This window comes from Amphiprion ocellaris, chromosome 11, assembly GCF_022539595.1.
Source record: "Amphiprion ocellaris isolate individual 3 ecotype Okinawa chromosome 11, ASM2253959v1, whole genome shotgun sequence".
In the NCBI taxonomy this organism is placed as follows: Eukaryota; Metazoa; Chordata; class Actinopteri; family Pomacentridae; genus Amphiprion; species Amphiprion ocellaris.
The window spans coordinates 28,021,154-28,048,283 of NC_072776.1; the positions used below are offsets into that span (position 1 = coordinate 28,021,154).

General features: G+C 37.8%; 1 protein-coding gene across 1 annotated transcript in view; it reads left to right on the plus strand.

The window, feature by feature from the left end:
- The first annotated feature begins 414 nt into the window (after nucleotides 1-414).
- Nucleotides 415-27,130, plus strand: part of xpo4 (exportin 4) — an 84,523-nt gene continuing 57,807 nt past the window's right edge. The window contains exons 1-6 of the mRNA XM_055015423.1: nucleotides 415-569; nucleotides 6,511-6,616; nucleotides 8,158-8,299; nucleotides 9,384-9,522; nucleotides 12,410-12,526; nucleotides 13,441-13,593. Of these exons, the coding sequence (XP_054871398.1) occupies nucleotides 480-569; nucleotides 6,511-6,616; nucleotides 8,158-8,299; nucleotides 9,384-9,522; nucleotides 12,410-12,526; nucleotides 13,441-13,593 (747 nt within the window). The 5' untranslated portion in view covers nucleotides 415-479. The remainder of the gene's footprint in view (nucleotides 570-6,510; nucleotides 6,617-8,157; nucleotides 8,300-9,383; nucleotides 9,523-12,409; nucleotides 12,527-13,440; nucleotides 13,594-27,130) is intronic.

Below are 27,130 nucleotides of genomic sequence, written 5' to 3' on the forward strand. Positions count from 1 at the left end.
GCTGCTTTGTGTCTGTTTGCAGACATTTTGTGACTTCTTATGGTTGTTTTGTGTATTTTTATGGCTGTTTTGCCTGTCTTTGTGGTTGTTTTGTCTCTTGGTAGACATTTTGTGACTTCTTATGGTTGTTTTGTGACTTTTTGCGGTTGTATTGCATTGTTCTGTGGTTGGTGTCTCTTTCTGTCATCATCTTATGTTTTGCCTTTATCCATCTAAAAGGGGCTTTAAAGATATAAAACAACCACAAAGAACGCCATAAAGACACAAAGTAACTGATTAACTACTCGCTACAGTCATAATTAATACTTATTTCAGTCTCAGCTCTGCACTAATTTTTTTTTTCTATTAATTTCATATTTTTCAGAAGCCATGGCTACTTTAAGGCCCAGTTTGGCGGTACTCTGTGTTACGTAACCGTGTGGAGGTTTTATGGGAGGTTTACCGGCTAGCAGCGGCTGTAATCCCACAATGCAGAGCGGATGGCGCGTCATTGGAGAGGGACGATGATGGCGGCGGTCGGTGCACCAGAAGTGATCACACAGCTGGAAAGCGCTGCCAAAGTTTTAATGGTGAGAAATTCCCGCTTTGTTTTCGTAGCCCGCCAGGTGCTCGGTACCGGCTCCGTTAGCTTTAGCCTCGGCTGGAGCTCGAGCGGTTCGCGGCTCCCGTTTCTTCTTCTTCTCTGTTTCTAAAATGTGTTCAGCTTTTTTTCTCTGTCTGTGCCGGAGAGACGGTTGTATGTTGAGCGATGCGTGGCGCAGATGCTCGTCTGTCTCCATCCCGTTAACAATAATAATAAAATAAATCCTCCTACCATTTCCCTCCACCTTCAAGACCAACATCTCTAAAATATAACTCGGTTTATCTCCGGTTTTCCAGAAACTCCTCCCGTTCAGCCGTTACATCAAGTTTTTTCTGCTCTCTGTAGACTCCTGCAGCATCTCGGTGTTGTCGGTTTTCGCTGTTATTTCAGTCGATTTATAGCTTTAGCTCGTCTCTTCCCTCCCAAAACACTCATTTACACTCAGTATTTGCCTTCTTTCCCTCTGTGAAGCCTCCTAGATGAAGAAAAAACAGGCTAAATACCACTGCTAGGGGCAACTAGCTAACCATGTGCATGTCATGGGTCAGTGTGTTGGTCAAATTAGCTGTTGCAGCCTGATCTTGCTTTCTGCCGTCTTGTTTTTAAACTAAAACAGTCTGTTTAACCTAAAAAGACCCATAAATATATTAAAATAAAGTCCATTAGTGCTTCAACTTCATATGAAGGTCAGCAGCAGGTGTCCTACTGTATGAATGGTTTTGAATAGAACACAATAGAACTCTATTGTTGAAGCACAAGTACAGATGATGTGCAATTATGAAAGATAAAAATCCAGTAGAAGTACAAGTGTTTTTATAAAAACAGTGGAATAGCTTATTTATAGGTCTATAAGAACTATAGAAACAGTAATGTAACTGATGTTGCACCTCTGGATCTTGCAAATTACAGAACAAATAAAGTAATGGCTTGAAGTAGTGCAAAAAAGAATTTAGCATTGTGTACAAGGTACAGTTGTATGCAAACTGGTCTTTCCGCCAGTTACTTGCCTTCTTACCCCTCTGAGGCCTCCTAGATAAAGAGAAACAAGACTAGATACCCCTGCTAGGGGCAACTAGCTAAACCATGTGCATGTCATGGGTCAGTGTGTTGGTCAAATTAGCTATAGCAGCCTGATCATGCTTTCTGCCATCTTGTTTTTAAACTAAAAGCGCCATATTTAACCTGATACATACTCATAAGGATATGTAAATGAAATAAATTAGTGTTTTAACTTCACATTGAAGTAGCAGCAGGTGTCTTACTTACTTTATTGTTTAAACTCAAGTACGGAAGGAAATGTGCAATTAAGAAACATACAAATCTAGTACAAAAATCTTTCGTTTGTGTGTATAAAAGCATGGAATAGCTTTTTTGTAGGTGTATAAAGAACTGTAGAAACAGTAGCAGAACTGATATTGCACTTCTGATATTTTGGATTGCAGAACGAATACAAAATGTAATAACTTAAAGTAGTGCAAAAAAGTAAAGTAAATAAATACATACCAGATAAGATAAACTTTACTGATCCCTCACTGGGGAAATTTACGTTACAGCAGCTACATACCGATGAGGCATGAAAGAAGCAGGACCAGAATTACTGAAGTGTATGACATGATGCATTTATATATTGGTAATTACAGGTATGACATGGTGAGTTGTGTGATAGGATGTGGTTGTATGTAAAAATGTCTGTGTAGGTTTAGGAAATGCATACAAGATACATAAGGGAAAGAAGGAGCAAAGGTGTAGATATTATTAGAAATTTAACAGTGAGTATGTTAACATTAAATTAACATTTTAATTTAGTTTAATTTGAGTTGAGTTGCTAGAAGGCACTCAGATCCAAGCAGAAGCAGTTTTTTTGGTGTGTTTGTCCTAACCCTAACCCAGAAGGCTGATGGTGCCTAGCCTTTATTTTCTGTATTGTAACTCATAACATGCACTCATATGGGTGTAGAAATATGTTAAATCACACTGTTCCAGCCATTACAAAGCTACTGATTCATTATAAACAGTGAATCTAGCAGTTTATTCAGCAGGTTGGTGTCAGTGATGTAGGGAAAATTGCAAATTTTTCTGACAAATAATGCGGTATACTTTTATATAGTTAACCTTTAATTCATTAACCACTGTGTAATAGATTTAACAACATGTGATAGAGCCTGAACCTGATGGCATCAAAACACACACACAAAAAGCATTGCATGAAAATTTAAACCCATTAATATGTCAGTTTAAACCCTGCAAAATGTGCAGGGTGTGGCTATTAAATAACTAGACTTCACACCTGAACCATGTAGGTCATTGGGCAAGCAAGAACAAGTTTGGGTCTGTTTGAATTACATAAAATTGAATAAGTTTCATTATTTAATGACCACACCTAATGTGTCCTAAATTGCAGCCTTTGTGATTTGGATGTATGAGTTTTTTTTTTTTTTTTTTTTTAATTATTTGGATTTTTTTAAATTGTTATTTAAATTTCAAATTGATTAACTGTTCAGCTATAGTTTGAGGCTGACTTCTCTCATCAAAGATGCTGCTGATAAGCTCATGGAAACAGGCTAAACCCTGTTTGATCCTGAATCTAAATCTCTGATGCTCTGATTTTTTTTTTTTTAGATTATTTTTGAATTTAGATAGATAAAGAAAGATGCTTTATTAGTGCTCTTGAAGACACTCGAGGTATATTAGTAGCGCATACATGTAGGATTTAAGGAAAATAATGTGCAAAATGGGCTGGTAAAAGAGAAAAGGTGCAAAATCATGTTGGAATTTTACAGCAACAAGAGTATTAAAAAAACTGTAATAAATTTATTAGAGAATCAAAAATGCAAACCTAGAGTGGACGCTAAACTAATGATTGTTGTCACTTCTGATATTTTTTTTGAATAATCGGCTGGTTGTTTGTCAGTTAAATGTCCAACAGTGTTAGAAAAATTGGATTCCAAAGCCCAAGATGACATCCTCAACTGTCTTCTTTTGTACTGTCATAGGTGAGAAACAAGAAACTGTTTAGATTTAGATAGCTGAAATCAGGGAGTGAATTCTTTAAAAAAATAACCAAATATCCCCAAATACTGGCAATGTATTTAGTAACTATTTTAAACACAGATGTTATCAGAATAGGAGGAGATTTCTGGCTGCTGCGTTCAGATTTATTCAGTGGGAAGTTAAATTCAGTTGAAGCATATGCAGACAATTTTTCGTGAATTTTGCAAATTGATATATGAATAAAATAACACTTCTAAATAATTGTACAGTCGTATTTCTCTGAGACTCGTGTCCTGAAGTTTCAGTGCAACTTTCATCATCACAGACATTTTCATACCCAGTTGTAGGACTGAATGATTTGGAGAAAGTACCTGTGATTTGACTTGCGATAACCTTTTTTTTTAAGTCAAGCTTCAGTTCAAAATTCATTGAAATAGATTTAAAACATGTGATGAAGGTTTACTGCATGAGATACCATCAAAAGCATGACTGTTACACAAGGAGGACAACACGTGTTTATGAAACTAGTACAGACAGCATCAGTGTAATTATTTATTACACTGCAATTTTTAAAGAAAAAATAGCCCAAATTCTGACATTTCAACCTGTTAAATTTGCATATTTTCTAGTGGCTTTCCCCCTCTATGACAGTAAACTGAATATCTTTAGGTTGTGGACAAAACAAGATATTTAAGGATGATATCTTGAACTTCGAGAAACACCAATCCACGTTTTTCACCATTTTCAGACACTGCATTGACCATGTATCTTCTTTATTGATATAACTGATAGAACTCGTTACAGCACTATGAATTTAATCACCTTTTTTCAACTATTTAACACAAAATGAGATGTTCTAACCTTCATGAGATGAAGTTGGTCACATTAAATATTTTTTCTGTTTCAAAAAATATACATGTATTTCCATCAAGCTAAATATTCCATGCTACTGTTATTTTTCTTTCTATTTTTTATTTTTTTGGTAATGTTAAGCCCATGAACTTATGCTAATAGTCTTTTAGGTGTAATGCATCTGCCATCCCATCATAGTTCATAATGTGGGTTGAAGTGAGTGCGTGTGCTGTTCGCTCAGATAAAAAGGTCTTTCTTTCTTCTCTGCCGTCAGCCGCAGAGCTGCTTTTACTGCAATTAGGCCTGGAATGTGACTTTCCTGCTGAGCTGTGTCATGGAGACAGTCCTCAATAAAAACTGTGTGCGTGTTGCGCTGCTGTATTTGGAGCTGTAATGCCTTTTTTTTATTATTATTATGGGGTGTTTGTGTCATTATTGCCTGTCTTTTTTGTACTTCAATGAGGTTTGTCCTTCAATGAAGTTCAAACAAAACAGGAAAAAATGCTGAGGAAATAAGAGGATATTTATTATAAAGTTTTCAGATAGTTGTAATCTTTTTAGTTGTATTTGTTTTATAGTGGAGTATTTCTGATGCTGTTGGGGAAGTCTGTCTATTATTTGTGTTGGCAAAAAAGCATTTTGAAAATCATACAATACCAATTTGACTGCTGAACAATAGAACTGTTATCTTGTAGATTATTTTCTGGATTTATTGACTTGATCTTTGGTCAATTAAATGTGTGAAAATGGTGAACAATGTTGATCACTATTTTCCAAAGCCCAAGATATCATCCTTAAATGATGTTCAGTTTACAGTGTTCAGTTTAATGTAATAGAGAAGGGGGGAAAGCCAAAAATATTAAAATTTAGGAAGTTGGAATCTGAGTATTGGGGCTATTTTTTTCTTTAAAAATCGATGTTTAAATTAATAAATCAAAGTCACTCCTGAAATAGAATCCCAAATTCATAGAGATTATAAAGTTTGAGAAAGGTGAATAAATTTGTAGTGCTAATTAATTAGTCTCAGTTCTATCAGTAAATGTCTGTGTAGTTTCTCATTCATCCAGGTCATGGTTATCAAAGGTTGTTTAAATCATTCCAACTGGACTTTAAGAAAGTTCCTTGAAGACGTTTCACCTCTCATCCAAGAGGCTTCTTCAGTTCTGGTGGTGGTTGATGTTGCCTCAGCTTATAACCTCTGTGAGGTGTGGTCAGTGTTATTCACATTCCGACGACCATTGCCAAGGCCCACCTGGCTCCTCAACGATGGTTGTTGGGAGCCAGGGAGTGACAAAGGGGGTTGGTGAAATGCGAGTTTCACCGAGCCCTCGTATGCTAATGGTGGTCGTTAGCATGAGCCACTTGGATTCTATCAATAAAGGAGATGTCAAAAAAAAATGCAGGAAAAGTGTGAAAAATTGTTGATCACTGTTTCCCAAAGCCCATGATATCATCCTTTAATGATGTTCAGTTTACAATATTCAGTTTACTCTTATAGAGGAGGAAAAAAAGAAAATATTCAAATTTATTAAGCTGGAAACCTCAAAATTTTGGCTAATTTTTTCATTAAAAAATTGTCGATAAATCACAGTTTCACACATAAGCTGACAACTACTCTATTACACAAACATTTACCAAACACTTTGTTATCCATTTATCGGTGACACAACATAACCAAAAGTATATTGTCACAAAGCTGCACTTGTTTGTTGTGTAACAGGCCACCATGAAGAAAATGGCATCTCAAATATTTAAGAAATCCAACACAACATTAGTGAGAATACTGGTAAAATCTGTAGGCAAAGGTTGTTGAAATAGCGTTTCTTTTTGACTGTAAAATCTGTATTTTTACTGTGCACATTTGCATTTCAAATCACGTCTTTGTCATGGTATTTTTCTGAATGTCTACCAATGCTGTGATAACAAGTCTAACCACTAATGCTATAATTCCTGTAACACCAAATTCTACCAAACAGATAGTTGAAAATCACACTTACAAACCTGAATTTGATAGTCATAGTAGTGTTGGTGTTTAAAAGTTTAATCCTTGTCATCTAAGTGTTCATTGTGTTTGTGTTTTCCAGGCACCGCCCTCCATGGTCAGCACAGAACAGAGGCAGCATGCAGAACATGTGTTCCTCTCCTTCAGGAAGTCTAAATCCCCTTTTGCCATTTGCAAGCACATCTTAGGTAACTGTTGACTTCATTGTGCAGCTTGTACGATGTTCATAAAGACGAATTTAACAAAGGAGGACAGCTCTGTTTCTATACAAATGAAAACTGCAGAGTTGTGTTGCTCAGAGGCACATTTACAGTGTTTTAATATCGCTGTTCATTTAATCTGAGCTTCAGGTTCAGATGTTATGCTTTCAAACCTTAGTTTGTGATGTCTGGGTTAACATTTTAATACCCCATACAGACAGATTGCAAGTCTCGTTTGATTCAAGGAGATAAACAGTGCGGCCTCTAATTTTACAGTCACCTTTAACCAGAATAAATTCACATCCCACAGGACATATTTCAATCACAGAATGATACACTTTAGTCCTGCACATCAGTCAGCAGCTGCACAACGGTGTTTTCTTCATTATAGGAAACGTTTATCTTTAGGTTCAGATCTGTTTCACTGCATTTTGTGCCTACAGTGTGCAGTAGTTGTGTAGCTGATTAGATTCAGTCCAGACACTGATGCATGACTGCAGCTCCACCAGGCTGCTGGTTCAGATAAGATGCAAGGCAGCGTGTTGCAGGGAGATTTGTCACAACCATGTCCACATTTAGAAGCAAACTAAGGACATTCATGTTTTCTTAGCCTTTTACTTACTTACTGTATGCATGAGTCTGGTCTCCTTCAGTCTACATTAACGCAAAAAAATGCAATCCTGCAGTAAAGCCTACATTCATGAATGTTTTAACAGCTTTTAAGAGCGTTTTTTTTACAACTTCTATTGCATATCATATTTATATCATTAAGTACTTGTTAATATTGCTTTTCCAAAATGTTCACTTTTTAAATCATTTTTTTGTTATTGCATAAGAACAGCTGAACTATGAAACTAAATCTATGTAGTTATCTTCACATCATGCAAGACAAAAACAAGTAAAAAGGAAAATAGATGAAGAGAGCTGCTTGTCTCTAATTTAAAGGTCAAGTGAAATGAGAGGTTACGGGTTTTACATGCTCAGTCTATTTAATCCAGATGTGATAAAACTTATCTTTTTGTACTCTTTTACTTGATGCAGAGTAATTTCTTGTCATTAATATTCCAATTTTCAAACAATATATTACCCAAATACATCATTTCACATTTTAAAAGAACAGTTATTCCAAATACATTGTTTATATTTTCATGGTAACATTCCCAATAAGTTCTAATAAGCTGCACCTGAAAGTGATTGGTTTTGTTAGTGGCACTAATTCAGTGTAATGATCATTTTGCTGATGGTACTTTTGAGCTACCACATACTGCATCATTCAGAAAGGTAATATTTGGTCCACCGTGCCGTTCCATCGGTGAGGGAAGACTAAATATTAACACATTTGTTGTATTTTTCATGTTATATGTAACTAACTGTGTTAATCTACTTCTAACTAAAGTGTGTTTACATGTCTGATTTAAGGCAGAGCATGAGTTTTCCTGCAAATTATTTTAACTCACAACTTCTAAACACTGTATATTTTCCTTATTGTTCTCCCTACTCATATTTTTGTCTTCTGTTTTCCTCTGCAGAGACCAGTAAGGTTGACTATGTGCTGTTCCAGGCAGCCACTGCCATCATGGAGGCCGTCGTGCGGGAGTGGATCCTGCTAGAGAAGACGAGCATCGAGTCGCTCCGGGCGTTCCTCCTCACCTACGTCTTACAGAGGCCAAAGTAAGGAAGAACAGCCGTTTTATAAAAACCTCGGTCTTACAGGTGTATTAAATATGTCATTGACCTCAATGGATGACCATGATGATTATAGGTCTAAATTCTGAGAACTGAGCAGTAAACTAAATCAAGAATCCTTAATGGTTATCAACAAACCTTTCAAATCCTAGAAATGTTACATTATTTTGATAAGCTGAGTATAAGAATTGAGACAACATTTTAATTTAGTGATGTTCCAATCTTAGAGTCGGGCTCGGGGACAATTAGGGCCATTTTTTACCTGATCCTTTGTTTACCCCTTCTGCCCCACTGATTTTGGAAATGTGAATAATTTTCTGGTTAAATTCCACATTATCAATCCATAATCAATTAATCTATTATGCAAATTTTCTGCTGTTTTGAGCCAAGGAGACATGTTATGGGCTATACAAGTGACTGTTATATATGAAATGGGGATATAGCAGCACTATTGTTCCTGGCCTGATTTGGCCCGTGTGCACTAGCTGGACATCATTAAGCTGCACAGAACACATAAAGATATGATAATATAATTAACTTAACTAACACAAAAAGCTCTTCTTTGTTCCTCAAGTCCTTAAGCTTTTCTGTACGATGCAGTACAATAAACCTTTATCAAGCCGACTGTGAGGAAATTCATATTGTTAACAGCAGCAAAGGAAATGTAGGAAATATCAATATGAAAATAAACAAAATATACACAAGTAGTAGTTCAGTTTCCTCTGGATGTGGAGATAACAATATTGCAAATATCAGTGGTATTACACAAATTATTTAATTGATAGAAATGCTGAATGTTGCACAGATTTGATCTATATTGCACAGATTTGTTCATTAAATATAAGGGAATAAACTGCACAGTGGCATCTGATGGCCTGCAGTTCCTCATACTTGTTCAACATGACAAATTTTAGTCTGGCCAGATCATTTGTCATATACTTATATTATTGTCATATACACTTATATTTAACTTTTTTTCATACTGTTTTCAATCCCTGCGTTGATTTTTATCCTTCAGCAGAACAATAAACCTCTCATTGACAAAATGTCTCTTTGTTTTTCCATCCAGCCTGCAGAAATACGTCCGTGAGCAGATCCTGCTGGCTGTGGCGGTCATCGTGAAAAGAGGCTCTCTGGACAAAAGCATCAGCTGTAAAAGCATCTTTCATGAGGTCGGACAGCTCATTAGCAGCGGGAACCCCACAGTGGTGAGAGACACACCTGCATTATAGATGCAGAGCTTTAAGTGTTGAACATTATTTTTATTGTTTAATGTTACTTACATTGAAGAAATCAGATTTTTAATTCAGGGACTTCTGTTTTCATCCTATAAGCAAGACACGTGACATGTTTTAATACTTGTTGAAGTGAGATTTCACATTCACAGACCGTCAGGCTCACGCAATAGACTAATAATCAGTAATTAATGGTGCACTTTCATCTGAGGTATCAACAGAAGTTATTTTGGCATTAAATTAATAAGTACGTATGTGCTGGTGACTTTCATGCAGCTTTACAAAATGTGATATTTGCTCAAAATGCGACAATTTAAGAAGTAAATCAAATTTCCTATTTTTTTTTAGATTTCATAAAATGGAAGAAATATACGTGTGATTGTGTCGTGACCTTTTAGAATCTAACAATATGGCTGCAGATGAATGGCCAAACTTCTGAAAGGCATTTTAATGTTTTTAAAGCAAAAGTGGGTTAAAGCTTTGATCATATTTATCATATTTTTGCCTCATTTGTGTCCTGGTTACAGACATGAGATCCGGCTCCGATTACAGAGAACTCAGTCTGAAAATAAAAAATGGCACAAAGGCCAAACTGGGAAAGAAGCTCCAGACTCCTGTGGTTAGATGAGAGTATGATGGTTGAATGAAGGCCTGTTGTCTTTGCTCCTGCACTCAAAGGATATTTGATGGCATATTTTTGGAGCTTTCAGACTGTTTGACTTTATGTCATAATACAAAACAAATGAGGACTGACTATGTGAACTTGTATGACTCAGCACACTTATAAAACACGAAGGTAAATTGTTGGCTTCCATTTTTAAACATAAATTCTTTCTCTATGCTGCTCTGCGTTATGAAACACATCCACCCTTATCCAGTAGGTGGCACTATTTCATCTATTTTCCCAAACCAGAAAAAGTCCTCTGTAATCTTGGAGTGATAAAAGTGGTTTCATTTTAACCACACGTGGTCACAGGTCACTGATGCACAGACCTATACAGAGATTTGTTTGTTTGTTGAACTGAACTGAAATACTTAAAATATCCTTCTCCTAAAAGCATCCATCATCCCTCAGCCTTCAAAATCTGGACCTAAAGGCTAATTTTGATTTGGTGTCAGATGCTGAAAGGAAAAAAAATGCTAAAACACTTCTTGGTTTTAAGAGTTTTTCAATAAATGTAATAAAAAGGAAAAGTCATATTTAAACTGGTCCTCTAATTGTCATCACTGTGCATTAAAAAGCTTTACGTTTTTGAGATTTTTTTAAGGCTTTTGGGAAGTAAATAAGAATGTTGTGGAGCTTAAGTATGTTGTGCTGCAAAAATAATAAAGGGATTAATAAGGACTGAAATCATAACTACTTGTAGCCCTGAAATTACTCCTGTAGAGTGTAACTACTGTTCTATTTCTTTTGAAAAATAGTTTCTCTAGTCATGTGTGTAGCAAAGGTTGCAGTTTTTCCAAATATTACATACCAGTTTTGGAATTAATGTACAACAAAAATCTATTTAGTTTTTACACTGGTGCACCAGCACATTTGTGTGCATCTCTTGATGCTGAATGGCACATTTTACACGTAGCTCATTGTTTAACATGTGAATGATCATAATGAACAAGAAAAAAATGTGCAGGAAAATGTTCGTACGATGTGCCTTTCACCCATTCTTTTTCATTAGGACAATTTAGAACTTAAAATGAGTAAAATGTAGCTCCTCTTAAGATGGATTTGGATGTTTGGATTTAAGCAGTGTGATGTTTTATTACCATTTCTGATTTTTCACTGCTTGGATTTATTGCTGTCTGGCTCTGAATTGCTGTAGTTACGGACACAGGGGGTTTTCTTGGAGGCATTTTTTTTTAATGTGGCCATGCTATGAATACAATACTTAATGTTTTTTACTGGTTGATTTACTTGTCCTTGTTGGTTGAGATGCTATGATTTACAGATCTGCTATCCCCACCCCAACGCCCCCTACTGTCTCCCTCCCCCCTGATCTCCACTCTCACCCCAACTGGTTGAGGCAGATGGCTGCCTTCCCTGAGCGTGGTTCTGTCTGAGGTTTTTTATGAGATGATATACGTTTTGATTTGGCACTATATGAATAAACCTGAACTGAAAAGAATAGATGTCCCTTAAATGCTTCACATGCATCAGCTGTGCACAGAGAAACGTCTAGTTCCCACCTAGTTAGTGCTGCAGAAGTAAGGTGCTCTGATGCAAGATCTACCTAGATTTTAGAGACACACGTACACTGACAGATCTGCTAAATGTCAAGTTTTCCGGTGCAACCCATAAAAATGTTTAGTCAGATTTGACAGATTTTTGTTTGCATGTGCAGATAAAGTCGCTGCACAGTGGAGCCCTGTTTTACTCTTGTGCAGGAATATATGCAACATGTATTCAGACGGATGTCATATTTCAATGTGGCTTTGTAACAAAACTGCCAATTAATCTTTCTCACAAGAAAACAAATGTTTTTCCAAAGCCTTCATTCATGGTTTTGTTTCCTTGGATCTCTGCTGAGCTGTCCTCCTACGAACCACAACATATTTTATTGTTTTCCAGCTGCTCCATTTCCAGTGTATGGTCCATTTTGGAACAATAGTGTTCATCAACAGCAGATTTAAAAATCAAGTTGCGTGCTGACTTTATTTCAGTTTGCTTAATATTGTAGTGTTTCCAGTGGAGCACACATTTAATGAAAACCTCTTTAGAGTTGGTCTGTATTAAGGAACAGAGTGACGGTTGTTCCATGTGAATCAGGCTTACTTCTTTTCAGGTCTTGCCTGACGATTCTTGCTTGAGTTTGATCTCAGTGTAACTTTTTCTTTGTATCACCTTTCATACTGTGTTCTGCAGCAAACACTGGCCTGCTCCATCCTCACTGCTCTGCTCAGCGAGTTCTCCAGCTCTAGTAAGACCAGCAGCATCGGCCTCAGCATGGAGTTCCATGGAAATTGCAAGCGCCTGTTCCAGGTTTGTTTCCCACCTCACCTTCTGTCCTGTACTTTCTCCTTATTTTAGTCAGCTGCCTCTAATGTGTCCAAATGCCTACAATGTTTAATTAATCCAAAAATATGCTCAACTCACTGCATTGTAACAGTCAGTTGTTCAATCAATCAATCAATCAATCAATCAGTCAGTCAGTCAGTCAATCAATCAGTCAATCAAGTGCCATGCCATTCAACGTAGGCGATCATTTCTCTCCATTTCCTCCGATCTTTTGCTCTCTGAATTGTGACTGTTGCTCTTTCCATGTGTAGCCATGATGTCAGTCCGTCTATCATTTTCATTCTCTGTCTGCCTTGTCAGTTGTTATTATATTCATCAACACCCAATTTTGAAGAAGATAAGTAGGCTTGAAGAATTCAGAGTCCAATCCTCCTGATGCTCCTGCTTGTATGGAGAAGAGTCTCCTCTTTCTTTTTTATCAACATTAAGACTAACTTTATTTCTACCAGAGGATGCTTTTCAGGCTCTTTTAAGCTACTACAAACTTAGTGACATCTAGATCTTTCTGCTATCAGTAGTTTCTCTCATCCATGTGCAATGTTTCTTTAAAAATTAGTCTCACATCTGAGTTTTTCTACATACATTCAGTACATATGATAATTTCTTCAGCATTTTCCATTGGACATAAAAGCCACTTTTACATAAGTTTTAGGGAACATCTTGTTACTAAACACACTTCTAATAAACACTCTGAAGGTGATTTCTCTCTACAGGCGTGCAGATGCTGACACATAAAAAAACTCCACTTGTGGCCAACATCTGGCACCCTGCTGTGTCTTACTTTACAAATTCTTGCAGTTTTTTTTTTTTTTTTTACTCTACACTCCTTTTTTTTTTACTCTTTATTTCCTGCGTTCATCTGTTTGTCTGTTCTCCAGGAGGAAGGCCTGCGACAGATCTTCATGTTGACCATGGAGGTGCTGCAGGAGTTCAGCCGGCGAGAAAACCTCAACGCCCAGATGTCCTGCGTCTTCCAGCGCTACTTGGCTTTGGCCAACCAAGTCCTCAGCTGGAACTTCCTGCCTCCCAATCATATCCTTTTTGTGATTTCTAGATTAAACAGCATAAAGTCTGGAACAATATGACTCTGAAAACCAGGTCAGTCCCGCACGCCTACATTACTACACAGCTTACCTTAAAACGTAAACTTTTGTGCAGTTTTGAAGAACAGTCATTCTACAGAATGATCAGGTATAGATGGGCATAAAATAGTATTAGAAAGATGCAGTGGTTTTATGTTTGTAGTTTTAGTCATTGCTTCTATTGATTGTGATGCTATTCTGCATTGTATGGCATTTTAATTGGTGACATCAGACACAACTTTACAACACAGTGAATGACAAAAAGGAATTAGATGATTGGATTAGCTCAACAATTTTACCATATTATTTAATAAAATTTGTTTGAATGTTAAAGGAAGCATTAAAAGTGTTACTCAAAGTGTTCTTGTATTCTTTGTCAGATTTGAAGACGTTTTCCCTTCATTGCTTTTGCCTTTTTTAATGGGTTTCTTGCTACTTCAAGTTTGCTTTAGTGGACATAAAGCATCCTGGCCCAGTGTTTCAGCGCTAAAATTACAGAAATGATACCTGACACAAAGTTGCTGCTGTAGAACATTTTTAAAATATCAGTAACAAATGTTTTTTTTAGATTGTACAATTCATAGCGTACAGTATTAGGTTAGCCCTCTGAACCCCAAGGGGCAAGGACCATAAAACACACAGTTTGTGCTTGTCTCTTATGTGCTTGGTGTACACACAGCCTGCAGTTTAGCTGAAAGGTCCCTAAATTTTTGCTAAGTGACTGTTAGTTGTAGCTGCGACAGTAATAGTTACACGGTTGTGCCAAGGAGTGCAGAATTTTTTGTTTTTGCACAATCCGGTCTTTGCAAACGATTTATTATAGGTGAATTTTTAAATGAGACATATAGGATAAAGTGATTTGAATAAAATATCACAATTTTTAGCTTAAATTTGGTTACATTTTCTGACTGAGTGGTGCGCAAAGTAGAAAATCTGATGGTTGTCTCTGTTTTTACAGTTTCTGGCTGTAATAAATGGTGTCATTTTGGCATTTCTTTTACATGCACCATGCTTTGGGTTTTCAAAGGGTTAAAAGAAGAGAGAACACTTGTATGTCTTGGCGGACATAAACAGGGCTTTGTTGTGTAGATGAGTATGCATTGTCCCTATAATGACCAGTATATCCTCCTTGCTATTCCACTGTGTGTCTGGGTGTGTGCGGCTCTACAAGTATGTGATGCCCAGGAATGCGTATCTGTCCGTCAGTTTTACTTTGTAGTTCATCTCTTGTGCACACATCCGTGTTATCTTTGCAGTTGGCCGCATTGTTGAGCGATCTTAGGCACTTAGTGTGTGTGTGTGTGTGAGTGTGTGTGTGTGTGCAGCCGGGCTCATTACGGCCTAAATCCCAACAGCCTGGCATCCTCTCTGCTGTCTGAGGGGATCTGGAGTGGCGCTTGCTGCCAGCCAGGGCCATGTATCACTTTCAAAGAGGTGTCTGTGTGTCCATCCCTGCATCATTCCAACAGCACACCACCCCTGCCTTGGCTTGTTGAGGCTCCCCTTGGTATGCCTGGCACGCTCACTTCCATATGTGTGTGTGTTCTCAAAGATGCACTTTTAAGTCTTAGAGCTTTTGCAGGCAATTTTTAGACAACAGTTTAATTTTGTTGCAGTGTTGGGTGTCTATACGAAGCCACCAGAGCAGTTGCCAGACATGTAGGGGACCTTTAAGGTTGAGGTTAAAGCAGGTGACCATGGCCTTGAAAGTGGTATAAAATAAGTCATTATTACATATTGATTGAATTTTGTTATACACGTATACTGTTTCCCCTGTATGAAGGTATAAATATGTCTGTATTAAGCAGTTGTCTGAAATGTTGGGCTTGATGCTTGAGGATTTTAATGATGAAATACGTGGATTTGTTGGGTATTTACTTCAATGGATTAACTAGAACTAGACTTTCCCCCAGAGGTTATTTACACGTATGAATGGATGTTGAACCAAATTCTCAGACAATGCACTATACTGTCATTATACCCCCGTACATATATATAGAAGTATAAACCGATCAGTCCAATTAAAACCAGGCTCGAGTCATGGAGTTACAGTATCACACACTGTATTCATCGTGTGGCTGTGGGAATCTGACGTGTATTCAAGTGGTGATGCAGAAATTGCATAAATATGTTTTTATGTTTGATCCTGATTTACTGCTAAGTCCAGTAATGCTTCTGATGTTGCAGCAGGTGATAAAATGGATTATTGTACAGGTATTTATTACAGAGAATTTTCAATCAGTAGCATTAACTTCACTTTGATTGAAAAATTGAAGTGATATCCTGCAGTGTGGGACAGTGTCAGACCTAAATGCACTTCAATGCAATGTCACATTTAAATGAATGAAGTTTAAAATTTAATAGTTAGAAGTAAGTGACTGCTGGTTGGTAAAATTACATGTTATGACACGATTAACAATCTTCTTTCTACCAGCATTCCTGTTTTGTATCATTTGCAACAGCAGCACTTTTTAACATCATGCATTTTTATATTTGTCATTGTTGTTCGTTATGCCAACCCGTCCACTAAAGTAGATGACACAAGATCGTTTCATTTTGGTGTAGATTAGTCACATGGTGAGTTAAACGACCCCTTTTAGTCTGAAGCAAAATGCCTGGGTTAACAAAAAAAGTTTATAACCACCTTTGTGAGACCTGCTATCTCTGACTGGGGTTTTAGTTTTTGTCGACTTGACGTACACTTAACTAAACCCTCTGGTTGTCCACATGTTTTAAGAAAGAAAACATGATTTATCAGAGCAGGCTACCTTCTTTTATTGCTCCATAGTCCAGTTTTGATTCTCATTGTAGACGCCTTTAATGGTGGACATGACTCAGCATTGAAAACTCTGTCTAAAATGTTGCTGTACAGCTAGCTTCATACATGACACTCTGTGTGTTCTGACACCTTTCAATCATAGCTAGCTTTGAGGTTTGTGCGACAGTAGTTCTTCTGTGGGATCAGATCACATGGGCCAACCTTTGTTCCCCATGTACACCAGTGACTCATGGGTGATTATGATGCCATCACCAGTTTCTTGGTTGTCCTTCCTTTGACCACTTTTGATGACCACTGTATACCGTAAACACCCCAAAAGACCTGCTGTTTTCAGTCCCAGTCACATCCTTATGTTGCTAATTTTTCCTGATTTAAACACGTCAACTTCAAGAACTGAGCATTCACTTGCAGCCTAAGATATCCCACCTACTGACGGGTGCCATTGTGGGCAGAGAATCAACAGAATATTACAATATATTAATGCTTTGACTGATCAGTATCTACTCTTTACAGTAGTAAATGTTGTAGAACTACATATATCATGAGGGAAGATTTAGTCATCATTGCCTGCACTTAACTGCACATTTAATCTTCAGTTTGTTCTGAAGAGGTTAGAATAATCTCTTGTGAAATGCAGCTGAAGTTCAACCCTCTTAGCAGTAACTAGATTTTCCACTTGCACTTACACTTAATAGACTGTACACTTCACATTTAATGTAAGTACTTCTGACACTGGTATTTCAACAGGTCACCAGCATTAAATGTTTTTATGCGTGGACATCACCTAAAGTATATGACAAAATAATTAAGTACTCTAACAACCGCAAAGATAGCTGTGTAATTTATAAATAAATAGACATCTCCTCGTGGTTTTAGTTGCACGTAGATAGAGCTGTAGTTCTCTGGTGTCTTGATGTTGAGTTGTCATAAATGTTGAATGCGCCATCTCGGGCCATAAAAATAGCATATGAATTCTTAAATCAAGTGGCATTCTCCTTGAAATTCGGCGTGCATGTGAGTGTGTGCGGAGTCTTCGGGTGTCTGGGTGGTTGTTGAAAAGGAGAACGGATTGATGAAGACCGCTGGGAGGCCTGAGTGAGTGCAAGCTGCCTGTCTGCAAGTGTCACAACACGCCGGTGCGATGCGATGTGAACGTATGCCAGTGTATGTATCAGGGGGCCTCCCCTTAATTGCGTAGCTGACAGCGGCCACCTTTCACACAAATACACACCACACACGCTCCTCAATAGGGCCTTTTCAAACAGCCTCCCTCCCTCAGATGAACCGAGCGGCATGCCTGTCATCTGTCCTCGCCGCCGCCGCCGTCTGAACCTCGGCCCTTCGGCTCTGGTGTCATCTGGTGGAGACACGCTCCCCAGGCATGGCTACGACACCGTGTCACTCAGCACTCGGCTTCACTCTGGCCAGGGTCGCGGTCGGGCCTCGAGGCTGTGGCGGCAGTCAGGTGCTGTAAATGGGTGTCTGAGCTGACAGATAGATAACCCTCCGTCCCTGCTGCCTTAATGTTCCCGCATTAACCAGCGTATGTGGTAGCTTTTTATGTTGTTCATATGTCTTTGGCAGGTGAGGGAATCTCCACATTCATTCAGTTCGAGTGGGGCATTGTTCCTGTAGCAGTTGTTTGGTGCATCACTTTTTTGATGAATTTTATGAATTATTATCAATTTTTGTGCAGAAATTTAATATCCATAAACCAACTGAGGCTGTTCCCTCTCTCTGTTCCTTAGCACTGATTGCTTGAAACTTTCTTATAAATGATGTATGTTTAGAATGGTGCATTTGAAATTTTTCTTTTATATATCAAGTACTTTGCTGGTAGATGACCTCCATCGCTGCTGCCTTGATGGTCCTGCATTAACTAGTGTTTATGGATCCTTTTTTTGTTGTTTTTAGATGTCTTGGTTTATGAACAAATCTCCAAATTCATTCAGTTTAAGTGGGGCTTTGTTCTGTAGCAGGGTTTTCCCATCTGCTCTGTTTTCTTTCTTCACGAGACAGGAATGTGTAGATTTCATGGTGTATCAACTCACTTAAAGTGAAGTTGTTTCAAATTAAAGCATGGTGTCCCTGTCTCTTCTACCGAGGCACTGTTGTCTCAATTTCTTACTAGACTTTTGTTTCGCAGACCTCCAAGATTGGATTTTTTCCTTTATTATAGTTTAGGATAGAGATCGACTGATATGGGAATTTTTTTTCAGGGCCGATACTGACGCCGATTATCGGTAATCATGAGAGACTGATATTTGGAATCAGTAAACGTTAGATATAATGTTTTACCAGCATGTGATACCAGAGAATGTGCCATTCATAACTAGGCTTCTTCAATAGTAAGTGTGACTAACTGAATATGTAATATGGAAATAGGAGTCATTAGATTAGGACGCTCTCCTCTGTTTATATGGGATCGACTGAGATTGATCACTTTGGCTCCTGCTGTTCTTTTTTGTTTTCTTTATCTTTCATTTTTCTGTCACTTTCATTGTCCACAAAGCTTTAGATCTTAAAATGTTATTAATTGTTTTCCAGACTCTGTTTCAGGTTAATCTGTGGCTTCCTTCTAACTTAACCGCTACCTGTTAGCATAGCCTTTACCATTGTGAGAGAAGCAAATTTCTTGGTCTGTGGCAACGGCTTGTGTTTCTTGCTCAGTTTTTGCAGTCATTTCTGAGACCACAGGGTGACAACAGACAGAGAGAGGAGACTGCATCAGACCTGAAGTAGAGCATTTAAGTTATCAATAATGGACTGATAGAAACACTGATACTGGCAATCGGAAAAATGGCAAATATCGGCCAGGCTGATAATCGGTGTGTTCTTAGTTTAATGTAATAAAAGTGGCATTAACGTCTCCTGAAGAGGAGTTATTCTTGCTCCGAAGAGACGACTGTCAGCCCAACACTTGTCTCTGCCGAGCTCAGTATTCTCATTAGCTGTTCGAAGGTTAGTTTATAGGCGTTTTGGCCTTCAGGTTAAGGTTAGGATTAGAAGTGTGTAAGTTGATGCTGGATGTTTGCCTTGGCCCTGACCTGTACAGAGAATTTGTTACGACTACTGTCTAAACACAGGCGGGAGGGAGTGTTACAGATGCTTCATAAGCTGATGGACGGCGCACCTATTTTCTAAAACTGTGTGAGATTTAGGGTAGGAAAAAGAGGATATAAGTAGTGTTTTTTTAGTGCCTTGCTCTGACAGCTCTTTGAAAACAATATAGAGTATTTTCAGAGATTTTTTTTTTTTTAAATTACCCATCGGGTCACTTTTGGCACATTTTTTTGAAATGTGATGCTATGTTTGCATAACAATATCTAAGGTATCATTAAAAATAAAAGCCTTAATTTTTATATTTCTAAACATGGCATTTTAGACTGAAAAAACATTCCCCTCCTCTCCAAGATTTCCTCATTGTACTGTTTTAGAACGCCTAAAAAATATGGCACTTCTAAATTACATTAATGCATATGTTCTGACTCTGAGTGAACACGCAGACATTGAGCACAGTGCTGTAATTGATATATTATTGGTTAAACTCAGCAGAGGCAGAATTAATGACAACTGCTGTCCAAACACACGGGGAGAAGGCCAAACAGTAGAAGGAAATGTGAAAAGTAAAGGGAGGGGTGGGGTCGCCGAGGAGGTATTCCTGGACTGTTATTTCACATGGCGAGGCTGTGGGGGAGTCTTATGGCAGGATATATCACTTAAACCCCACCACGCGCCTTAGCATAGCGCTGCGGTCTTCACGCCGCCGCTGGCAGACGCTCAGCTCAGTCTTCCTGTGCGGCCGGCTCATCCTCGGCGAGGATCAGCCGTAATGAATAGAGGATACAGGAGAAGCTTGCTAATCCATGATCCTCGAGCATCAAGGTTGTCTGGGCTTGCAAAATATTGAGATTGCTGAGATAAGCTGATTTTTGGCTATTTTAAACAGTCACCGAAATACTGTCAAGTTTGGGTTTTTTTTCCACAATGTTTTTTATTGGATTTTTCAAAAACAAAACAACAAAAACAAAACAAAACAAAAAAAAAAAATACACACACTCATAACTACCACATACACAAACAAACCAACAACAGTGCTTCTCTGTTTTGATTGAATAACCTGTTACAAAAAGTGCGTTACAAACATCTTAATAAAAGGATACTGTCAAGTTGATGCTGCTGATTGTTGTGAGGAAGCTGGGAATCTGACATCTGAAACCAAAATAGTATTTGCTGTGGAGGTGCTTACTTAGAGGTAGCACAATTGCACAAATGTTCCACGAGGTAACCATTTGGAAACCATGCTTTTTGTCTTATTTTTCAATTTGAATTTCTTTATTTTCCCTCTATCACGCAGGCAGCCTTTATTTCCCAGTGATTCCACATCTGGAAATTAATTACAGACTGGCAAACTTGACTCTGATTACAGAACCAAGAAAATTCTGAAAAGCTCCAAGAAATTGAAGAGAAAATACAAACTAATACTCACCTACATATTAAAAGCATAGAGAACTGAACAGTCACACTGACCTACAGAAGGTAAATGTTTAAGGCACTAAGCAGTAACTTCTCGTCATTGTTAGGCCCTAAACACATTCACATCTGGAAGCTGCTCAGCACAACCACAGTCTCTTTAAGCATGCTGGCAGCAAGAATTTAGAGATTCAGTGCATCAGTTGTTCAGTCCAACACTTTGTTCCAGTTTTCATGGATTACCATGAAGAAATTCAGTTTCCATAAAACAACTGAGGCTGTTCTCTGTCTCTCTGTTTTCAGTTTCCTGGGAACTTTCTTATCATAAATGATGGATGTTTAAAATAGCTAGTGTGAAATTTTAGATTCATACAAGTACTTTGTTCGTTGTTGTTATGAATTCCGTGCTGACCCACTTTCAGCACATTTTTTCGCACATTGACAATCGAGGCTGTGTTTGAATGACAATATCTCAGAAGCTGTTAAAGATTTTTGTCTTTAATAGTTTATAGCCTACAATTTTCACTGATTTCTCATCATGGCATTGATTCAGAATCTACAATATTGGACAAGTAACTCAAATTGTCTCTGATTATGGATGTGGTCTTTAGTTGTAATCCAAAGATAGCCTCGGGTTTCAGTGTGTGAAAAAATGTGCTGAAAGTGGGTCATTGGATAATTTAAAAAAAAGTTCTCTCAGAAAGAATTTCATACATCAAGATAGAATTTCACAAGCATCTTTGTAAATGTCCCTATTTCATTTTGGGAAAAAAAATCAGGCTCATCAGAGATAGAGGAGAATTTTTTCCAAAAAAAGCCAATTTAAGAAGGAATGATCCCTACTAACACCACAAAGTTGACATTTTAACTAAAATTCCTCAGCAACTACTGCATAGATTAAGGAACAGAGTCTGCACCAATTTTCACAGCAAAGGTAGAATTAATTTTGTAAAATATCAACATTACCTGGATTTGCACAAAATTTACTGCAGGCATTTATGCCTGTGTAATCATTTTATTGATCCTCAGAGACAAAGACATCAACCGTTAAAAAAGAAAAAGAAGTGCACTACTATAGTTCATGACCAAATACATGAAAAACTAATGATATTCCTTTTAGTCTATGCCAGTTACCAAAAATTGGTATGCTAGCGTGCTATAATAACCCTTCAGAACCGCCCATGTGGCTATAAATGCTTGATTTTGTTTATTAACAGATCTGTTTAGGCACTGAAGTATTCTGGAGAGTTCTGTCGGATTTAATTTACAGCTTGTTCACTTTGGGTAACATGCTGTAGCGAAATGCCAAACCCACAACAATTCTGAGATTCTGGGTATTCTGAGTGTTAAAGTATTTTGTTATTCGGTTTTGTTTCCACATAATTCACCATCTCACAAAATGTTCAGCCTACATTTGCTGTTCTGTAGCGGTAGTTTATGCACAGCGGCTGAATTACAGAAAGAGTGACAGCTTTTTTTTGCAGCTATGTACCGTCGTGCTTTGAAGTGGAGAGCTGTGCGTTGATGCACCGTACCTGGGCTAAGGTTCACATGCAAATCCATAAATACTGGACTGGCGTTTGTCAGTGAAGACATTAAGCTCGTTTTGGTCACAATAAACAGAATCAGTGCAGGAAATTAAACTTGAAACGCTGCTTGTGTCTGTGCCAAAGTGACTGTCGAACCAGACAAATCTGCAAGCAATGCTTTTATAAGTGTTTGCCTGTTGTCTGGTGTTAATTAAGGTATTACAATATATGTTTATGTGTCTGCAAATTTGACAACTGCATGTGAGAACTCTTGAGTGTGTGAATCTCTTTAGTCGTGTTTGATTTAAACTCTTGCGGTTGGCGGTTTACACTCATTGACTGTGTTCTGAGTCGGCTGAATGTGTTTGTGTGTGCTTGTTGTGTGTGTTTGTCAGTACATCTTATCTTTGCAGTGGAAAACTGACGTGTCACATTAGTTATTCTTGAGCCTGCTGGAACGGTTGAGATAGTAGCAGGTGATGTCTTTTAAAAACCCACCAAACCACAGCCACATGTCCTAGTCACTCCATGTACATTACTCATCCTGCAGGCATGTACACTACACTCACACACCGTCCATCTTTCTTTCGTTGGCGAGCGCGGTCGAGGTTGTAAATTCACTTGTCAACTCAGCAAGTAGATTTTCCGCTGAATTCAAGAGCCTGAACTTGCGCCGAGCGAACACTTAATCAGAAGGAGCAGTTTAATTTTACGTCATGTAAGTTGTTTTCAGGACGGCACATAAATGTTTTATGATGGTTCAGTGGGAACTTAGAAAACACAGCGGTGATTTCTTTGCCGCTTTATAGATGTTGCGTGTCGTATATCTTTATTTAAAACCAAATAAAGTACACAAGAGCTACGTTAAAGTTTTAACTGGTGCAGAAGTTCCCTCAGCATAGATCTTAATACCTACATGTCTAATGCAGCTGTTAGTTATTTGGTTCTCCTTCCCAAACTGTCAATATTTCTGGTTTTGGTTGTCTAGCTTTGCCCTGTTGATAAAATATGCAATTTGTGTTCTTGCAATCAGTATTGAATTTAACCATTAGTTACAGTCATACAGAAACCATCCTCACACTAATTCAGGTTGAGCCACAATGGAAATTATGAATCGCAAAGAGCAGTTTATCAGAAAAACCACCGCTGCTCCTGCTTTAATGACAAAAGACATCTTAAGCCATATTTGCACAGAACGAGTATTTAATTTATATTTAGTATTTAAAAATATCTTCCCCATATCTGTTTTTTGTTTAGCATATTCGCTTCAGAGTCTGTGTTCCTCAAATTTACTGACATTGTCACAGATATGATATTAACGGGCTTCAACATGATGAGCCTTTTGAAAGACGACAAAATGTTCGTACTTCATGTCCTCCATCTAATCATTCTTTGAGATTTCTAATGGGTTTGAGCTTTCTGTGGTTGTCGCCGTGCTCTGTAGTGATGTTAGCTTCCAGAATTTGCACCCAAAATGCCCCAAACCTTTATTTATATTTGCCAACGCAGCCTCCAGTATTCTAGAGCAAGAAAGAGGCAGATCAAACCTTGCAAAAAAGTTGCAGAGATCAGCACTTTTGTGTGTGTCCCAAATATGCTTGGTAAATTGCTGTACAATTTCTACTTCAAAAAATTCTGGATGTGTTGATTCTCCTGATGAACCTCTCAGTTATTATAAATTTCTAGAGATCACCAGGAAACACTTGATCAGTGTGAATATGGCTTTAGGCAAGGCTTGCTAGTAAACATTCTGCACTTTGTTCCTTCTTAACAGGTTGTTTCCAAGTCCTAATATTTTACTTTTTGTTATTTATTGGTGTTTGGAAGTCATGAAGATGATAAATATTTTTGGTGTGTTTTGGGAATCATAATACTGTGCTCCTGATACCAGTGGAATAATGCAATACAATAATTTTGTGAGACATTATAAGATGATACAGAAAAATAACCTCTAAAAGGCCAAAAAAAAGCAGGGTTTTTACATTTGCTCTCTGCATTGTGGATTCAGTGTGAGTTATTCCGAGTTGAGTTTCATTAATTATCTCTCTGATTGGCTTTCGTCACTTTAATGTCATTTATTTGGTCAGCAGCACCACAGACAATCATTAGTATGAATCTGGTAGAAAATCCATCTAGAGTGACTGCATGTTTTTAATTAAAATATTAACATTAGTCACAGTTGCATCAATAGTGTATGTATTCATATATTGTACCCTGAATTTGTCTTCAAAGTTCAGACTTTCATTTCTAATTGCCCTATAAAGAGGCAGAAGGTGATGAGGAAAACAAAAACCCTGTGATAGAATATTTTGCCGAATCAATGTTTTACCCCTACTTTGAGTACTTGTGGTAAAAATACACCCTGCACATGATAAATTTCAAGTATTCTGATCAGTCAAACTCCTTTTATATTCAGCACTTCTTTTAAAATAGTCTGGAACTTCTACTGATCAAACACACATGCAGCGTTTCTGCTGTCAGACCATATTACATCTCTGTCCATCTGTGTGAAATAGCTGAAGTAACCATGTAGTTATCATTCCTGAGGTCTCTGGTGAGTTTTGTCTCAGTCATCTGATCTTTAGGAAGGCTTGTACAGCCTCGATCGCTGAGGTGGTCCCTCCCCAGGAGACTGTCTCAGTCTGCATGCTGCTGGACTTCGATGTTGTCCCTTTTATGCCTGGTCCACGTATTAACATGTTATTGCTTGTTTGTGTCTTTTTGCGTCTTTTTATTCATGATTAGTGTGCAGGGATTTGATTCAGATGGTCAAAGGAAGGGTAAAAAGCAGTTAGTTTCTTGAAAACATCAAAACAGAAACTGAAGTCGGACACAAGTAGTGCTTAAAATCAAGTTCAAGAGGGAGGCTTTTACTGGAAAAAAAAAATGATGGAAGGAAATTGTATAATAATTAAGACCTGAAATTTCAAAAACACACTGTAACTGAGTCATCGCAGCGCTCCTTACTTACCCAGTCTCTTTCCTTATTCCCTCTGTCTTTAGAAAGGTTCAGTCAGAGGTCTTCAGCCTCACCACGACTATTTTTAACAAGGCCTGAAAGCCAAGCGTTGGACGTGCACGCACACACACACACACACACACACACACACACACACACACACACACACACACACACACATAGACCCTTAAACAGGTGCCAACTCTTGTGCCGAAAAGTGTGGTGTGGTGTGTTGTGGTGGGGTGTGTGCAGGGGGAATGACTGTGGGCTGGCTGGTGTTGGAGGAATGCGCGACCTTGCCGGCCTCTGCCGCTGTTTGGCTTTGATCGGACATTCCTCTCAAAGTTTCCGCCTTCTGCTGTCACCAAGCCGCAGGCTCGGGATACAAGTTTGTGTGTGTTTTTATGTGTTTTGTGTGGAGAAAAACGAGTAGGAGAGTGTGTCTAAGGAAAGAAAGTGTATTTATCTTGTTAAACACAAAGAGACAAATGTGTAGGGTGGAAATATGGAGACATGAAGACTCCAAGCAGGAACAGTTAGCAACATACACAACTATTCAGAAGTTTGGGGTCACTTAGAAATATGCTTATTTTTGAAAGAAAAATTTTTTTTTCCAATGAAGATCACATTATGTTAGTCAGAAATATAGTCTAGATATTGTTAATGTGGTAAATGACTATTCTAGCTGATTTTTAATGGAATATCTACAAAGGAGTACAGAGGAACATTTCCAGCAACCGTAACTCCTGTGTTCTAATGGAACATTGTGTTCGCTAATCATGTTGAAAGGCTAATTGATAATTACAAACCCTTATGCAATTATGTTAGCACATGAATAATAGTGTGAGTTTTCATGGAAAACATGAAATTGTCTGGGTGACCCCAAACTTTAGAATGGTAGTGTACATTGAGCTAGACAAAATACAGAACTTTTCACCAGAAAACTGAAATAACACTGTTTGGAAAGAAATGATCATTCTTGAGTGGTTCAGGTGGTTTTGTAGCAAAGTTTATCTGTATTGAAAACAAAACAAAAAAAAATCTGTGAAAAAAAGCAGTTTAGAACCTGTTTTATGTGGTGCAACACTGACAAAGACATCCAAAGTTGTTTTTAATTTGTGCCCTAAATACTCAAACTATGACAAATAACACTAATTATTTGTGTTGCCTCCTGTAGTAAAGGTAGTACACCAGTTTTTGGTCAGCATCATCCTTTCTGTAGCTGAAATATTTCCATACATCTTTTTTTTTAAAACAACCAAGCATTCTGTTCTTAGTTCACTTGCATGTATATCAACATACTCCATGACTTGTGAATGAAGTAAAAAAACAAACGCTGCATATCCAAGAACCCTTAATAATTAATACTATGTTGTGCACGATGCGCCTGAGTACGTTTTCCCGATGTTAATGATTAAACTCAATATAATTCAGCTATAACTGTGATCATTAGTCATTTGCTCTAACAGAAACGCTCAAAATTCTCCTTAATTGTGAGGATTTTCTGATTTATTTTGTAAACTGCACATAGTTGGGTTATGAATTGTTGAAATTTGTTATGTCACCTTTTCTTCTAAATGTAAAATTAGTTGAGAAATCAATCAGAAGGTTGGTTGATATTACAATAATCATTAGTTGCAGCCTTGATTTGATATGTAAAGAGTGTCTCTGGTTTTTAAAGTGTCCTAAAGGTTTGTTTTGTTGAGAAGGATGCTCTGAAGAGAGGCTGTGAAAGGTTTTGATGAG